This window comes from Leptonychotes weddellii, chromosome 4 (assembly GCF_054177405.1).
Source record: "Leptonychotes weddellii isolate Sample4059 chromosome 4, ASM5417740v2, whole genome shotgun sequence".
NCBI lineage: Eukaryota > Metazoa > Chordata > Mammalia > Carnivora > Phocidae > Leptonychotes > Leptonychotes weddellii.
In genome coordinates this window covers 133,231,313-133,250,519 of record NC_138372.1, presented here as the reverse complement: position 1 = coordinate 133,250,519, position 19,207 = coordinate 133,231,313, and the positions used below count along the sequence as shown (strand labels likewise).

General features: G+C 35.8%; 1 protein-coding gene across 1 annotated transcript in view; it reads left to right on the top strand.

Moving 5' to 3' along the window:
• VIRMA (vir like m6A methyltransferase associated) overlaps positions 1 to 18,721 on the top strand; it is a 51,090-nt gene extending 32,369 nt beyond the window's left edge. The window contains exons 14-20 of the mRNA XM_081817132.1: positions 11,370 to 11,522; positions 11,987 to 12,147; positions 12,943 to 13,039; positions 15,137 to 15,303; positions 15,767 to 16,098; positions 17,332 to 17,475; positions 18,374 to 18,721. Of these exons, the coding sequence (XP_081673258.1) occupies positions 11,370 to 11,522; positions 11,987 to 12,147; positions 12,943 to 13,039; positions 15,137 to 15,303; positions 15,767 to 16,098; positions 17,332 to 17,475; positions 18,374 to 18,528 (1,209 nt within the window). The 3' untranslated portion in view covers positions 18,529 to 18,721. The remainder of the gene's footprint in view (positions 1 to 11,369; positions 11,523 to 11,986; positions 12,148 to 12,942; positions 13,040 to 15,136; positions 15,304 to 15,766; positions 16,099 to 17,331; positions 17,476 to 18,373) is intronic.
• Positions 18,722 to 19,207: the final 486 nt, after the last annotated feature.

Sequence of the window (19,207 nt, the reverse complement as noted above, 5' to 3'; positions counted from 1 at the left end):
GGACACTCAGAATATTCAAATTTTATCAGTCTCTTAATCAAGTATTTCTCTACAGTCATTTACTTGAACATTTGTTGATTGTGTTTTGAACGTTGATTTTGGAGTGATTGTAAAGTCTATTATACTAGGGTGTTTTGAATCCATCATAGATACAAATTAAAGATTGTTTCCCCAACTCTAAAATCTTACGTTAAAATCTAATTAAGAATTTCTCGGGCTCCTGTGTGGCTCATTTGGTTGAGCGTCCGCCTTCAGCTCAGGTCATGATCCCAGGGTGCTGGGATCGAGCCCTGCATCTGGCTCCCTACTCAATGGGGAGCCTGCTCCTCCCTCTGCCTCTCCCCCTACTTGTGTGCTCTATCAAATAAATATATAAAAATTAAAAAAAAAAAAAGAATTTCTCTCATTAGTATTTTCCAAAATCATGATATATGTTGTGGACACAATTCCAGAAACCTTTAATATTTAATAGGCTTGCCTTTAAAAAGTATTTGTGGTCAGATAAGTTTGGAAATGTCTCTCATGATGGAACTTACTTATACACATTAGTATAGTAAAAGCTCTAAAAGTTCCTAGATAAATAGAAACTTACTTTACTGCAATTGAATCTAGCTTTTCCAAATGTATTGCCTGCAAAATATTACACGTGTGTGTATAACGTGTGTGCGCGCATGCAGGTACATATAGCTATTAACATCTGTAGGTCTGTATTCTGTCAACACTGGTTTGAGAAATTCAGCTCATATTTAAGATTTCTGTTTGGGAAGAGTTGTGGCAGACCTGTTTAGTACAGTTCTACCAAAGCAAATATAATATGGGATTATTTCATAAGAAAAAATTAAATTTACTGTAGTGTATTTCTCTTACGCATATAATTTATATTAATATTTATTTCAGTAAGGGGTGCCTGGCCAGCTCAGTTGGTAGAGCATGTGACTCTTGATCTCAAGGTTGTGAGTTCAAGCCTCATGTTGGGCATGGAACCTACTTTAAAAAAAAAAATTTACTTTAGTTAGTACTTCTTGGCTGCCTATTGTGTTTGTAGTTATTTTTGTGCCGATTTTATCAGCAAATTTGTGTTTGTTTTGTGTCAGATATACTTTATTAAAGCGATTAAGTTGACCAGATGCTTTGATTCTGAAAGATCAGATTTTGATTCTGAAAGATAAAGAGCATATTTAATGGTAGGACTGTAGCTACTGTTAGGAATTTTAGAGTTTTTACTTAATGGAAGACTACTTATTAGCTTATTAGTTTTATCAGATCCTAAGTGGTGTGTTGTTAATAAATCAGTTTGACAGATTTTCTTACGTCATCAATTAAACAGTTCCTAATCAAAAATCACTAACCACTGTTCATTCTTATTATCCAGGAGCTACTGGGCCCTCAGGACTGCTAATTAATGCTTTTATTCATCCCTTATCAATGTGTTTCCTTTTCTCACCTCTTTCACTGAGAAGATCAAGGTCATCCTGTTTGGTTTCTAAATCCTTTCACTCTCTCTTGGATTCTATCCCTGTTCTTTCTAACCTATTGTTTTCCTTCCTTAATCAGAGGAAAATGCCCCCCCTCCATTGCTTCATTTCTATCTGTGACATAGATCTTATACCTTCTAGTATCGAACCTGGCTCCTTTCCCTCTCCTCTGTTTTCCTCCCCTCTCTCTCTCCTGTCTCTGCCCTTGGCTACTTGATAGAATCTCTGAATATCCAAAACCAAATTCATTATCTTCCCATATACACTTGATTTATCTTTTATCTGCCCTACTTTTATATCATGATCTTCCTTGCCCTTCAAGATAGAAATGATGAAATAATAGTCAACTTCCCCCTTTTCTTCATCCTCTTTAGCAGCTGTCATTCCTGTCAGTTTTATTCATAAAAACGTTCATATTTCATTTCTTTGTATTTCACCACTATTACCTTAGATTTCCTTCTTGCTGCTGCTTTTTTCATAACATTTTTATTGATATATGATCTACATCTCATAAAATTCACTCCTTTAAACTGACATTTCGGTGGTTTTTAGTGTATTCATAGAATTGTGCAACCATCACCACTATCTAATTTCAGAATGCTTTTAGAATTCCGAAAAGAAGCTCTGTGCCCATAACAGAAACTCCCCATTCCCCCTTTTTCCTAGGCCACGGCAACCACTAATCTACTTTTCTGTCTCTATATCAGTTTCTGCAAAAAGATTGCTGAGATTTTGATAGGGATTGTGTACTGAATCTGTAGATCAATTTGGGGAGTATTACTATCTTAATACTATTAAATTTTCATATCCATGGACATGGCATGGCTTTCCATTTATTTAGATTGTCTTTGATTCCTTTCTAAGATATTTTGTAGTTTTCAATATACAGATCTTGTACCTCTTTTGTTAAGTTTATGGCTCTAAACTGGGAATTTTTGGGGCGCCTGGGTGACTCAGTCGGTTAAGCGTCTGCCTTCGGCTCAGGTCATGATCCCAGGGTCCTGGGGTCGAGCCCCACATCAGGCTCCCTGCTCTGCGGGAAGCCTGCTTCTCCCTCTCCTCCCCACTTGTGTTCCTGCTCTTGTTGTGTCTCTCTCTGTCAAATAAATAAATAAAATCTTAAAAAAAAAAAAGTTAAAAAAAAATTGGGAATTTTTTAAATGCTGTTGTAAATGAAATTCTTACTTTCCATTTTTGAATAGTTTTTTGCTAGTGTTTAGAAAAATAGTTGATTTTTGTATATTGATGTTGTATCCTATAACTTTGCTGAACTTGTTTTTTAGTTCTAATAGTTTTTTTGTGGTTTTCTTAGGATTTTCTGTATATAAGATCATGCTATCTACAAATAAGATAGTCTAACTTCTTTCGCCTTTCTTTCTTTCTTTCTATTCTCTCTCTCTTTCTTTCTTTTCTCTCTCTCTCTCTCTCTCTTTCTTTCTTTTTTTTTGCCTAATTGCCCCTGCAAGAACCTCCAGTACATATTGAATAAAAGTAGCGAGAATTGACATCTTTGTCTTGTTCCTGATCATAGGGAGAAGACTTTCAGTCTTTCACAATGAAATACAGTGTTCGCTATGGTTATTCATAGATACCCTTTATCAGTTGAAGAAATACTTCTGTTCCTAGTTTGTTGTATGTTTTTATCATGAAAGGTTGTGGTATTTGTTAAATGCTATTTGTCTTTTTTTTTTTTTTTTAAAGATTTTATTAGAGAGAGAGAATGAGAGAGAGCACATGAGAGGGGGGAGGGTCAGAGGGAGAAGCAAACTCCCTGCTGAGCAGGGAACCCGATGCGGGACTCGATCCAGGGACTCCAGGATCATGACCTGAGCTGAAGGCAGTCGCTTAACCAACTGAGCCACCCAGGCGCCCAGTATTTCTTTGTTTTTGGAGATGATCATGTTTTTCTCCATGTTCTATTGATGTATATTATATTGATTGATTTTCACATGTAGAACTGGCCCTGTATTCCTGGGATAAATCCCACTTAGTCATGATACATGATCCTTTTTTTTTTTTTTGATGTATGGTCTTTTTTATATGTTGCTGGATTCAGTTCTATTTTATTGAGGAATTTTGGGTCTCTTATTTTTTTAAAAAATATTTATTTATTCATTTTATAGAGAAAGAAAGAGCGCTCACCCAAGCAGGGGGAGTGACAGAGGGAGAGGGAGAGAATCCCATGCAGACTCCGTGCGAGCATGGAGCCTGATGCAGGGCTCAATCCTGATGCTGAGATCATGACCTGAGCCGAAATCAAGGGTCAGATGCTTAACCGACTAAGCCACCCAGGCACCCCCGGGTCTCTATTTATAGGGATATTGGCCTACAGCTTTTTTTCTTGTGGCATCTTTGGTCTCATAGAGTGAACTGTTAAGTGTTCTTTCTGCTTTTATTTTTTGGAAGCATGTGTGAAGGATTGTATTCATTTTTTAAACATTTGGTAGAATCACCAGTGAAGCCATCTTGACCTGGGCTTTTCTTTGTGTAAAGTGTTTTTGAAACTAATTAAATTGCTTTACTCAATATAAATCTCTTCAGATTTTCTGTTTTTTCTTGAGTCAGTTTCAGTAGTTTGTGGCTTTTTAGGAATTTGTTCCTCTTCGTTCAACTACATTAACTTGATGGAATATGTTGTTAACAGTATTTTCTTATAAACTTTCCTACATCTGTAAGATTGTTAATGGTGTCCTCTTTTTCATTCTTGATTTTCATAGTTTGAGTCTTCTCTCTCTTTTTTTTCTCCTTTTGGTTAGTTTAGCTAAAGGTTTGTCAGTTTTGTTGTTTTTTTCTTTCCAGATAACCAAATTTTGGTTACTTTGATTTTTTTCTTTTCTTTCTTTTTTTTTTTTTGAGAGAGAGTGTGTGAGCAGTAGGGGGAGGGACAGAGGGAGTGAGAGAGAGAGAATCCTGAGTAGATCCCTGCTGAGCGAGGAGCCCGACAGGGCTCAATCTCACAACCCTGAGATCATGACCTGAGCCGAAATCAAGAGTTGGACGCTGAACCGACTGAAACACTCAGGTGCCCCTTCTTTGATTTTTTCTATTATTTTTCTATTCTCTATTTGTTCATTTCTGCTTTTATTCTTACTGTTTTTTTCCTTATACTCGTTTTGAGGTTACTCTTCAATTCCTAATTTCTTCAGGTGGAAGGTTAGGTTATTATTAATTTGAGATTTTCTATTTATTTATTTATATGTTTTTCTTTTTAAATGTAGGCATTTACAGCTATAAATTTTCTTCTGTACACTGCTTGTAGCATGTCATGTTTTTGGTTTTGTTCATCTCTAAGGATTTTCTAATCTCCCTTGTAATTTTTTCTTTGGCCCATTGGTTATTTAGGGGTGTGTTTAATTTTCACATAGGTGTGACTTTTCCAAATTTCCTTCTGTAATTGATTTCTAACTTCATTCCATTGTGGTCAGAGAGCATACTTTGTTGAGGCTTGTTTTACAGAATAGGGTATGTGCTATCCTGGAGAATATTCCATGTGCCTTTGAAAAGAATGTGTCTTCTGCCACTCTTTGGTTGCATGTTCTATACATGCCTGTTAGGAGTAGTTGGTTTATAGTTGTTGAAGCCTTCTGTTTCCATGTTGATTTTCTGCCTAATTCTACCCACTACTGAAAGTAGGAGACTGAAGTCTCCAACTATTATTGTTGAAATGTCTATTTCTCCCTTTACTTCATCAGGTTTTTGCTTCCAGCATCTTGAGCTCTACTGTCAGGTGCATATATGTTCATGTTTGTCTTCCTGATGGATTGATGCTTTTGTTATTATAAAATGTCTTTCTTCGTCTCTAATAATAACTTATGTCTCGTAATAACTTATGTCTAAACCTTTATTTTGAATTATTGGTATAGCCACTCTAGTTCTGTTTTGGTTATTGTTTGTATGGTATATATATTTTTTCTACCCTTTTACTTTCAATCTGTTTGTATCTTTTAATCTAAAGTGTGTCTCTTGGGGCACCTAGCTGGCCCAGTTGGTGGAGCATGCAACTATTTATCTCAGGCTTGTGAGTTCTGCTCCATGTTGGGTGTGGAGCCTACATAAAAAATAAAGTGTGTCCCTTGTAGATACCATATGGTTGGATGGTGTTTGTTTCTTTTACGTTCTGCCAATTTCTTTTGATTGGTATAATCTATTTATGTCTAATTACTGATAGGATTTATGTCTGGTGTTTTGTTATTTACTTTCTACATAACCTTTTTTCTCTTTATCTCTATTATATCTTGTGTTAAATAGATATTTACTACTTTGCATTTTAACTTTTTTTTTTTTTAAGATTTTATTTATTTATTTGAGAGAGAGAGAATGAGAGAGAGCATGAGAGGGAGGAGGGTCAGAGGGAGAAGCAGACTCCCTGCTGAGCAGGGAGCCCGATGCGGGACTCGATCCTGGGACTCCAGGATCATGACCTGAGCTGAAGGCAGTCGCTTAACCAACTGAGCCACCCAGGCGCCCTTAACTTATTTTTTTAAAGATTTATTTATTTGACAGAGAGAGAGAGAGGACAAGTAAGGGGAGCAGCAGGCAGAGGGAGAAGCAGGTTCCCCCCCTGAGCAAGGAGCCCGATGCAGGACTCGATCCCAGGATCCTGGGATCACGACCTGAGCTGAAAGCAGACGCTTAACCAGCTAAGCCATCCAGGCATCCCCATTTTAACTTTTTTTGTTATTTCTTTTGCTTTTTTTTTTTTAAGTTATTTTCTTAGTGGTTTTCCTGAGTACTACATTTAACACCTTAATTGAATACAATCTACTTCACATTAATACAACATAATTTAAATAGTATATAAAAAAATGCTACAGTATAGCTTTATACCTCATGCAAATTACATTTTTATACATTATGAGCCCATCTACACAGTTTTGTCATCATTGCTTTATTTTATTGTCTTGCAGTTCAGATAGGAGAAGAAGAGTTACGAACAAAAATAATGTTACTATTGCCTTTTACCTATATATACTTCACTGACATTCTTTATTTTTTCATGTGGATTTAAGTTGCTATTTAATGTCCTTTCATGTCAGTTTGAAGGATTCCCTTAAGTATTTTTTGTGGAGTAGGTCTGCTAGTGAATTCTTTTTTTTTTTTTTTTTTTTTAAATCTAGGACTGTCTTATTTTTCCCTCTTTTTTGAAGGATAGTTTTGTCAGTTATAGAACTCTTGGTTGATAGCATTTTTCTTTCAGCACTTCAAATATGTCTTCTCTCTAAATTCTGGCTTAGATTGGTTTCTGATGACAAATCAGTTAATCTTATTGAGGATCCCTTTTATTAACTGAGTCACTTTTGCTACTTTCAAGATTCTCTGTCTTTGGTTCTTAATAGTTTGATCATGATGTGTCTAAGTATGAATTCCTTTGAGTTTATTCTACTTGGATTTTATTAGTCCTTTTGGAAGTATAGGTTAATGTTTTTCATTAAATTTGGGGTGTTTTCAGCCATTATTTCTTCATATATTCTTCGTGACTCTTCTCTCTTCCCTCTTTCTCTGGGATTCTTATTATATGTATGTTGGTGCTCTTGATGGTACCCGGCAGGTCTCTGAGGTTTTGTTTGTGGTTCTTCATTCTTTTTTCTTTCTGTTCGTTAAAGTGGTTCATCTCAGCTGACCTATCTTCAAGGTTGAGCCCCTCTACTGAATTTTTTATTTCAGTTACTGTACTTTTCCACTCCAGAATTTATAAATAGGTTTTAAAAAATTAATTCTTATACCTTTATTGATTATTTTCTTACAGAGTATTGTATCAGCCTTCTTTCAAGTTTCCTTCAAAACATTTACTTCTCTCATATATTCTGAATAGTTCTGTGTGAGTTCATATCTTTCTAAATCAGACCTCAGATCATGTCCCTCCATCCTACAATAACTTTTGGTGTCTGTTGAATAAATTCCAAACTTTTTAGCATGGCATTGAAGACTATTTAGTGTATGACCAAAAAGCTGCCTTTGCAACCACTTCTTCCTTAGAAAACATTTTATACTATGCCATCATCCTTAAATCTCATCTATATATACACATCTCTTAGCTTTTGGTCTCTCTCTCTCTTTTTTGATAAAACTAATCTGTTCATAGTGCCTGTTTAATTCATCCCACTTTGTGAAGCCTTTGAGATCACTTTTCTTTCTGTACACTTTAAAGCATGTTATTAGATTTCTTTTTCATAGATCATTCACAGGCCTTTTTACCATTTCCCATCCTACTTTCTGAATAGTAGCTCACTTAGGTCAGGAAGCATATCTTTCTAGCTCTTTCCCAGAGTACTTGTACAGTGTCTTGTATGATCTAATACAAGCCTTATATTTAATACTTATTTATAATTATACTACATAAATATATGTATTTATAATTAACATTATATTTAATATACAAGCAATATATTTAATATGAAGCATTGTGTTTAATACAAATAGCTGTGTTTGACAAATGAATACAATTTGATTTGAAACTGTATCACAGACAAATTTAATAGAATTTTCATTTTCCTGAAATAATTTTGTAGAGTATGGTTTTAAAAATCTTTTTTTTTTTTTAAGATTTTATTTATTTACTTGACAGAGAGAGACACAGCGAGAGAGGGAACACAGGCAGGGGGAGTGGGAGAGGGAGAAGCAGGCTTCCCGCCGAGCAGGGAGCCCGATGTGGGGCCCGATCCCAGGACCCTGGGATCATGACCTGAGCTGAAGGCAGATGCTTAACGACTGAGCCACCCAGGCGCCCCGATTTTAAAAATCTTCTTAAAAATTATTTATTACTGGGGTGCCTGGGTGGCTCAGTCTTTGGGCGTCTGCCTTCAGCTTAGGTCATGATCCCATGGTCCTGGGATCGAGTCCCACATCGGGCTCCCTGCTCAGTGGGAAGCCTGCTTCTCCCTCTCCTGCTCCCCCTGCTTGTGTTCCCTCTCTCGCTGTATCTCTCTCTCTGAAATAAATGAATAAAATCTTAAACAAATTCTTTTATTATTATTTCTAATAGTAGTTTGTGTACAGAATATTTCAAATTGTGCTAAATTCAACCCTAGATTTTGTAAGATGGCTTTTAGTACAAAGTAAGTGAATTAAAATGTAAAATGCATTTTATTTTGTTCAAAACTATTTCTGCTCATAATAATGAAAAAGAGATAGTATGGAGAGATGAAAAATTTGCATTGTTCCGAATATTTTAATTTATAGTTTATTATCCTCCTTTTTTTTAGATTTTTTAGAGGAGTTTTAGGTTTACAGCAAAATTGAGTGGAAGGTACAGAAAGTTTCCATATACTCCTTGTTCCCCCATCTCCCCCATGCACAGGCTCCCTTACTATCTCCTATTATCCTCTAATATCCCTTACTATCAACCTACTAACCTACTGCATTACAATGATATATCGATGGACTTACATTGACACATTATCACAATCCATACCATTATCCACATTGACACACTATCATAACCCATATCAAAGTCCATAGTTTATATTAGGGTTCCCTTGGTATTGAACATTCTGTGGTTTTTGACAAATGTATAGTGATATATATCTACCATTGTAGTGCCTTGCACAATAATTTTACTGCCTTTAATTTTCTGTGCTCCACTTACTCATTCTTAACCCTTGGCAACCACTGATCTTTTTACCCCCTGCATGGTTTTGCCTTTCCAGAATGTTAGATAATTGGAATCATACAATATATAGCAAGTCTTCCATATTTTTTCATGGCTTGATAGCTCTTTTCTTTTTAGCGCTGAATAATATTTTATTGTGTGGCTATCTTACATTTTATTTATCCATTCACCTAGTGAAAGGCGTCCTGGTGGTTTCCAAGTTTTGGTGATTATGAATAAAACTGCTATAAACATCTATGTGCAGGTTTTTGGGTGGATATAAGTTCTCCCCCCTTTCTTTTAACTGATTATTTTAGTCTGTTGTCTCTGACCTTTAAAAATAATGACCATTGTAATATTTTCTGATTCAGCTACACTAAATCTTTATATCTCTTGGTGAAAGTGATATGAATAACAGAGTGAGGAAAGAAGCAGATACCTTGATAATTTGTAATCTGGTTAATATACTTATTTCTATAAAATATAGTTAGTCTTTTAATTTGTCCATTTTATCAACATTTAGGAGACAGTTCCTTTTTTTTTTTAAAGATTTTATTTATTTGTTTGACAGAGAGAGACACAGAGAGAGAGGGAACACAAGCAGGGGGAGTGGGAGAGGGAGAAGCAGGCTTCCTGCTGAGCAGGGAGCCCGATGTGGGGCTTGATCCCAGGACTCTGGGATCATGACCTGAGCCGAAGGCAGACGCTTAACAACTGAGCCACCCAGGTGCCCCAGGGGACAGTTCTTTTAAAGAGAACCCTGTATAGTCTGTTTCTGTCAGTGCACTCTGATTTATTTTTAACTCATTTTCCTTTATTTAAAAAAAATAAAACATAGGCTAGACTATTGTCAACCTACCCTTTACCCTCACCTTCAAATTAAGCAAATAAAACTCCTATAATATTTTATTGAATTTCTCATTAAAACTATATACCCTCTTCCTTAACACAACAGTAAGTGACTTCCTCAGTCTAGTGTTTATGAAAGGTACAAATGTGCTTCAGGCATAGTGTCAGTTTGAATGGGAATCTATTAAGAATAATTTTCATTTGGGGCGCCTGAGTGGCTCAGTTGGTTAAACATCTGCCTTCGGCTCAGGTCATGATCCCAAGGTCCTGGTATTGAGCCCCTCATCAGGCTCCCTGCTCAGCAGAGAGTCTGCTTCTCCCTCTTCCTCTGCCTTTCCCCTCAGCGTGTGCTCTCTCTCTCTCAGATAAATAAATAAAATCCTTAAAAAAAAAAATAATAATTTTCATTGAAATGTGTCCAGTTATAAGACATAAATGAGGAACTCCAAAGAAAATTTTTATTTTTAATGCCTATTTAAAAATACTAAATCGTGCATCTAGATTGGTGTGTATAGTCTCCTCTAAGAGACTATATTCATTTTGAGCCATTTAATGTGGGGTGCTTGGTTGGCTCAGTTGGAAGAGCATGCAACGAACGCTTGATCTTGGGGTCGTGAGTTCAAGTTCCACGTGTAGAGCTTACTAAAAAAATAAATAAACTTAAAAATAAAATGGGCACTGCATGGGGAATATAGTCAATAATATTGTATTAACTTTGTATGGTGACAGATGATAACTAGACTTACTGTGGTGGTTAGTTCTCCATGTATACAAATATCAATTCACTGTTGTATACCTGAAACTAATATAATACCGTATGTTAATTACACCTAAATGAAAATAATAAAATGGGATTGTGTTCTAAAGATTTGGAACTACTTAAGCGTTCTATCACATGTGACAATGTGGATAGATTTATTTTCATGAACCAAGATTTGGTTTGCTGGATGAATTTTCTAGTATTAAATTATTATCATGCCAAAATTCATATTATTATATGGCTTTTTAAAGCAGGATATATTAACTTTTTTCATGACAGAATATAGTCTTAAATACGGTAGTTACTGTTTTCTTTAGTTGTTTGTCTTAATTCCAGAAAGATAAATTCAGGTTCTATCAGTTCTTTATTATAGTATAGGCATTTTATTGAGTATCAATTAGTATGTTACATGTCCTGCAAGTGCCATTGTATTTGCATTGGATATTTTTGTTGAGAAATCTGGCTGCTAATAAATTGAATATGTGTGCTTACCTATTTATTATGTGAGTCTTATTCAAAGAAACGTATTTCAGCCTTGAGCTGACTAAATCTTTCTTAAAACTAGCCATTTGTACTGATGTAAAACCAAAACATGGAGGGGAAGATTGCAGCAAATGGCTTAAATATCTGAATAAGTTTGGAAGCATCTTTGCAAATTTCTCTGCTCTCAAATTTAACTTGTGTGTGACATTTACAGGGATGTTGTGGAGATGATAGTGGTCTCATGGAAGTAGAGGGAACTCATCCATCACGGACAATGAGTATTAATGCTGCAGAGTTAAAACAGCTTCTACAAAGCAAAGAAGAAAGTCCAGAAAATTTGTTCCTTGAACTAGAGAAGCTTGTTTTGGTAAAAAAAGAAAAACAAAAACAGAAACAAGATAAAAACAGCTCATTCCCAAGATACATTTTCTTTTCTCTTTGACTAGTACAAGTTTTTCATAGTGACCTTTTTAAATAGTGAACCCTCAGTTGGATGCTTATAAAGTTTGAAATACTCTTTGAATTAATAATTTGGGGTGAAGTCCTCCATACTATTATGAATCTTAAGGAAGAAGGCAGTAGTTTTTGAATTATCTATTGTTTGAATGCAGGGTACCCCCTGCTACCATTCTTTAGAAATAAAATGACAAGTGTTTTTCATGTTTGTTTTATTTGAACATGTTTAATATTAAGTTGATAAGTTTTTGACAGTGTTCCAAATTTCTTAGTAATCAAAAAATATATCATTTTCTATTAAAGAATCAGTAGATTATGGGCATAAATGTTTGAGTTTTACCTGCATCATCTTATTCTGCTTTTGTCTCTATCTAGGAACATTCAAAAGATGATGACAATCTGGATTCTTTGTTGGACAATGTAGTTGGACTTAAGCAGATGCTGGAGTCATCTGGTGATCCTTTACCTCTTGGTGACCAGGATGTAGAACCAGTACTTTCAGCTCCAGAATCTCTCCAGAATCTGTTTAACAATAGGTAAAACAAGGAATGTTTTGTCGCTTAGTAGATAATGTGTATTTAATGACTGGGATCTAAAGAGGGCCAGCAAACTATTTTTCTGTAAAGGGCCAGATAATAAAAATTCTAGGCTTTGTAGGTGACATTCAGCCTCTGTTGCATATTCCTCTGTAGCGTCTTGTTTGTTTCTTATGGCTTCTTAAAAAAACTTTAAGGGGCGCCTGGGTGGCTCAGTCGTTAAGCGTCTGCCTTCAGCTCGGGTCATGATCCCAGGGTTCTGGGATCGAGTCCCACATCGGGCTCCCTGCTCAGCGGGAAGCCTGCTTCTCCCTCTCCCACTCCCCCCGCTGTGTTCCCTCTCTCGCTGTGTCTCTCTCTGTCAAATAAATAAAACCTAAAAAAAATAAAATAAAATAAAATAAAAATAAAATAAAATAAAAAAACTTTAAAAAAAAAATAAACCATTTCTAGCTTATAGGCTGTACACAAGCAGGCTTTCAGAATAGGGGCCATAGTTTACTGATCCCTGTTCTAGAGGTTATATGCCTCTTGATCTTTGGAGCACTGTACTTATGAAGCATAATGATCTTCAGTTTGATGGAATTATTCCCTAAATTTAGAAAAAGTAAACACACAGTTTCTGTACCCATTGGTACAATGTAATAAACTCGGTTTTTAAGTACTAATTTTACTAATAGTTTTGAGGTGAGAGTACCATTTTTAATTGTACCTTCCATGGATTTTGCTTAGAAGATAAGCTAAAATATTTGATTTTGGAATTCTGTGTTTTACCAAATACCTTTCTTGTTCTAGGACTGCATATGTGCTAGCTGATGTCATGGATGATCAGTTGAAATCCATGTGGTTCACCCCATTTCAGGCTGAAGAGATTGATACAGATCTGGATTTGGTATAAGTAATTTTATTACTAAATATTAGAAAAAAGTTATTGTTGATTTTTTTGCTTTTTGTGTGTATTAGCACTAAAATAAGTTAGATAGCATATGGCTATTAAAAGCCCATTTGGGGACTAGTCCTGCATTATTTTTATATCAGTTGCCCACTAATGGTGTCTAGAACACTTAGTTCTTTCTAGTTAGTGATCTGTATATTTGAGAATGAGATTTTTTTAGGGAAAAATTATGTTTTTGCCTAAGTACCCTGAAGCACTTTGTTTTCTTATATTTGTAGGGTATAGAATAGAGAAAAGTATTCTACAAAATTAGTTTATTCCTGTTTTGGGGTTTAAGGAGAGGAATGGTATTTTGGCAATCTGCTCTTAATTTGGGGGAAATGTAAAGAATCAATTCATTAAAATAATATAGGTACAAATGGGAATTCATATTCTTAAACATAATGCTGTGGACAGGTAAGAGTATAATTAAACATTTAAAATTTAAAGCACCCTGATTTATGCTTCTCAGAGCTGTATTAGGGAGGATGATTTCAGTTACATATTATTGTACCATATATTGTTTTTTTTTCCCTTGATCAAAAAAATAAATATATTTGGATATTCTCTGGTCCAAAAAGTATTAGTATTTATCATGTCTCATTGCACATGAGACTAAAAGAATTGTTTACTTTACATTTAAGGTATATTTAGTATATTGAGGGCTCCTTTCCCTTTTTTAAAAATATTGCATAAAGCTTTATTTAAATTGCATTAAAGAATTAATTTCTCTTGGAGTGCCTGTATAGCTTAGTCAGTAGAGCATGTGACTTTTTTTTTTTAGATTTTATTTTTTTGAGAGAGAGCAAGCAAGAGAGCACAAGCAGGGGAGTGGCAGAGGCAGAGGGAGAGGGAGAAACAGACTCCCCACTGAGCTGGGAAGCCCAACACAGGGCTCGATCCCAGGACCCTGAGATCATGACCTGAGCTAAAATCAAGAGTCAGACGCTTAATCAACTGAGCCACCCAGGCATCCCCACCATGTGACTCTTGATCTTGGGGTTGTGAGTTCAAACCCCACGTTGGGCGTAGAGCTTACTTAAAAATTTAAAAAGAAAATTCATTTCTCCTTTAGTGTAAATTATTCAGTGATTTTTTAGAACTTCTCTGTCCAATAGAATTTTATGCAGTAACAAATGTTCAGTAATCTGCCCTGTCCTACAGTAGCCATTAACTTTATGTGACTGTTGAGTAATGAACTGTTGCTAGTATAACTAAGGAACTGAATTTTATTTTTGATTTAATTTTAATTAATTTAAATTTAAATAGGCACATGTGGTTAATGGCTACCATATTTAGTATCACAGATCTAAAATATTTGTGTTAGAAGTTGTTTTATAACTTTTATGTTGAAACGCAACTATCTTGCAATGAAGATTGTAATTTTACATGGTTTAGAAAATTTGGGGTCTTTTAGGTTTGCTAAATTTAAATAAAACTTAAGGAAACATAATTTTTATTCCCCTGGAAGTAAGTTAGGTTGGACCCTCATTTAATGCATAGAACTTTGAGAACTGTGGCACAGAATCCTTTTATTATAGATATTGTGACTATACAAGGCTTACAAAATATGTTATTTTCAGGTTGTTTTGGAAGAGTTCTGGAGATGCTACTTTGTTAATTTTTATAGATAAATCCTGAGTTCCTTGTCAGACAGCAGAGGTCTCCCAAAATTAACAGCCCTTCTTTGAGGAGGAATGCCAGCCCACCCCACCCCAAAATGCAGCTGAATTCCAAGATTTTTTCTTTAACTACCAATGATGTTGCTTTTTGAAAAGGTGATGGAAAGGGGTGCCTCGCTGGCTTAGTTGGTGGAGCATGCAACTCTTGATCTTGGGGTTGTGAGTTCAAACCCCATGTTGGATGTAAAGATTACTTAAAAATAATCTTTAAAAAAAAAAAGAGAAAGGATGATGGAAAGGGGCAGACCTATAATTTATTTATTATAAGAGTTAAATATAATCTATAGGAAATATGAATTTCTGTAATCAAATGTTACATTACTAATTACATTTAAGATGTATTTCTCATTTTGTTTAATTTTTATGACTGCAGGTGAAAGTTGACTTAATTGAGCTCTCTGAAAAATGCTGTAGTGACTTTGACTTGCATTCAGAATTAGAGCGCTCATTTTTGTCAGAACCATCATCTCCAGGGAGAACTAAGACTACTAAAGGATTCAAACTTGGGAAGCACAAGCATGAGACCTTCATAACTTCAAGGTAAAATTTATTCTACTGAAGATCTTGATCATGGTCATGGAAGCTTATTTATTGTAATGTACTTTAAGATAGACACATAACTATAGAGAAAAAAGGAAGGTGATGTAATACTTGAATCATGAATATTGTTTGGAATTTTTTTAGAGATAATACTTTGGCCAGGATATACCCAGTACATTTGTTACATTGTTCTACTTTATGAGAGTTTGGGTGGTTTGAACAAGTGGTGAACTGGATTATTTTAAATAATTGTTAGTCATATCAATAAAATGTGAGTACCGTTCTTAGCTAGTTTTGTTGTGTATCCCTGGAGAGTAATAGAGATACTTGCAACATTAACACAACTGAATGAAGAAATAATTGAAATGTAGTTTTCAGTATTGCAAACATTGACTTATATATTCACCTGAAATATGAAAAAAAAAAAAGAAAAAGTTTTCATGGAGTGTTTTTGTTTTAATAGTGGGAAATCTGAATACATTGAACCTGCCAAACGAGCTCATGTTGTGCCACCACCAAGAGGAAGGGGCAGGGGAGGATTTGGACAGGGTATACGACCCCATGATATTTTTCGTCAGAGGAAGCAGAACACAAGCAGACCACCATCTATGCATGTTGATGACTTTGTTGCGGCTGAGAGTAAAGAAGTGGTCCCTCAAGATGGAATACCCCCACCCAAACGGCCACTTAAAGTATCACAGAAGATTTCTTCTCGTGGTGGATTTTCAGGCAATCGAGGAGGACGGGGTGCTTTTCACAGTCAGAATAGGTTTTTCACACCACCTGCTTCAAAAGGTGACTACTTAACGTATGTTTTCTAAGGGTCAGAGTATTGGAATATTAGAACATTGAATAGAAGTGATTTAGATGTAAGTGATTCAGATAAAGTATTTTTCAGTTACTACAATTAAGCTACTACCTCAGACCAGTGGTAACTATTTGCAAAGTACTCTATTGGGTAGAAAAAGTCTTTTTTAAGTTAATATTTAATTAATTGCCTGTTTAGTGATAAGTTTAAAAGAAGTTAGTTGGCCAAATATTTTCCTTTTCACATTGGGAATTGTGTTTATCCTTTCTGAGTAGTATCTATACATTCTGAGTAGTATTATACAGTTCTGCTTACCAACAATTTCTTTACGATTTTTTTTTTTAAGATTTTATTTATTCATTTTGGGGGGGGATAGTGAGAGAGAGAGAGCACGAGCAGTGGGGAGAGGGAAAAGCAGGCTCCCTGCTAAGCAGGGAGCCGGGCATGGGGCTCCATCCCAGGACCCTAGGATCATGACCTGAGCTGAAGGCAGAGGTTTAACCAACTGAGCCACCTAGGCACCCCTCTTAGGATTCTTTTGTGTAGTTCACCATTGAGTCTCTTATCTACTTGCTTCTTGATGTTACATTTAATCTGTTTTTCGGGGTTTGTTTTTTTTTTTTTAGATTTTATGTTTAAGTAATCTCTACACCCAACGTGGGACTCAAACCCACTACCCCAAGATCAAAAGTTGCATGCTTTACCGACTGAGCCAGCCAGGCACCCCATTTAATCTATTTTAAATTGCTTCAAGATTTTTATCTGTTAATGAATTCCATTTCCAACATTGTACACCTGTGTCATACCTATTTCAAAATACCACCCTCCATATGGGAACTAGGGAGACCACTGCACAGCAGAGCTTTAAACACAAATCTTGTTTCTTTTTAAAGGTACTGTTGTGGAATTTAACAAAAAAACACAGAACTTGTTTTATGGATTGTTAAAGGTGGCTGCTTTTATTTACTGCATGATATTTTTTGCTTCTGTGGTTTATTAAACATTGTTCCTGTTTAAAAAATGCTTCAAGATTTTAGAAACTGAGTGTACTTGTAGAAATTATACTTTAAATTATACGTGGGACTCCATCCCAGAACCCCAAGATCATGACCTGAGCTAAAGGCAGATACTTAACCGACTGAGTCACCCAGGCGCCCCAAGTGTCGAATCTTTTTTAATCCAACTGAAGTAGAGATATTGATTGTGTTATCTGTGTTTAGGAAACTACAGTCGTCGGGAGGGAACAAGAGGCTCCAGTTGGAGTGCTCAGAATACTCCTCGAGGAACTTACAATGAAAGTCGAGGCGGCCAGAGCAACTTTAACAGGGGCCCTCTTCCACCATTACGGCCACTTAGTTCTACAGGTATACATCCTTCCTAGTTGATGTTGCTGAGAGAGGGAGGTGAATCCTCCTTTTCAAATTGTTGGATATCCTATACTCTCATTCTGGGAGAGAATATTTTAGAATGTAGACTTATTATTCTAAAGGCAATTTAATTTTATATATGCAGATGAATGCCCAGTGTATATTTCCTGTAGGAATAATCAAAATTCTGGATTCTGAACTATGTGTATAATCTGAGCAGTTTCACAGTGATGTGCTCTGTTTTTTGTAATCTTAAAAAATTTTATTTATTTATTTGAGAGAGAGAGAGGATGAGCAGGAGGGGGAGAGGGAAAGGGAAAGAGAATCTCAAGCTGACTCCGTACTGAGCACAGAGCCCAACACAGGGCTCGATCCCTCAACCGTGAGATCATGACCTGAGCTGAAACCAAGAGTTGGACACTTAACAGACTGAGCCATCCAGGCGTCCCATGCTCTGTTTTTATATTTCAATAATGAAAGCTAATCCTTAAGGTACCTTTTTTACCAAAGTATTTCAATAATAGAGATATCTTCATACAGTATATTCTATTTTTGTTTACAATATTGTCTTTTGTATGTAGGCTTGTAACCTGTTTTTCCTAAAACACTACTATATCAAGTCTGGAACTCCTGATCAGAAGTAGCTTTTGGTTTCAAATGCACTTTCTTTTTTATAACAGCTTTATTTGAGATATAATTCTCACATATCATAAAATTTACCTATTTAAAGTGGACAATTTAGCAGTCTTCACCACATTCAGAGGACCTGCACGTGGATTTTAAAGGAGCAAAGAGTAACTCCTGTCTTAATTTGAGTTGAGATTTATAGATTACTATTTCTGTAGTGGGAAAGGAAAGGATGTTATGACTAAAAACTATATTCTTTCTTTTATAGGCTACCGCCCAAGTCCCCGTGACCGTGCTTCCAGAGGTCGTGGGGGTCTTGGACCTTCCTGGGCAAGTGCAAATAGTGGCAGTGGAGGCTCAAGAGGAAAGTTTGTTAGTGGAGGCAGTGGTAGAGGTCGTCATGTACGATCCTTTACACGATGAAAATTCTTTTGGGAACATCCTGACTGTATATGAACATTTCATGAGGACGACAAAAATAAAATAAGACATTAAAGGACCAACTTAGACCTAGCAGTTATCTGGAGACATCTGAGAGAATATTTTTATCTGAAGAAAGCAGATTTTGTTTGATACCTAACACAAGATTTCAATAAAAATCCAAACTTTGTATGTATGTTTGTATATATTTTTTCCCTCTCATATATAACTATTTACAGAATTTCTTAGGTAGAAAATGAACAATGAAGTGACTTTGGTTTTAGTGTATTTTTGCCTATGCCACAGATGCCCCCAATACTTTCTCAGCTCATCGTACCCTTTAGGGTTGCAGTAATTTTTTCATAGCACATCTAAGCCAAAAGAAATACCTAATATTTCCATTTATTAACAGTTGGGTCCAAAACAACTTTGTAAGAATTTCTTTCTTTTTTGTTTTTTTTAAAGATTTTATTTATTTATTTGACAGAGAGAGACACAGCAAGAGAGGGAACACAAGCGGGGGGAGTGGGAGAGGGAGAAGCAGGCTCCCCGCAGAGCAGGAGCCCGATGCGGGGCTCGATCCCAGGACCCTGGAATCATGACCTGAGCTGAAGGCAGACGCTTAACGACTGAGCCACCCAGGTGCCCCCTTAGTAAGAATTTCTATCATAACCATGAGTAA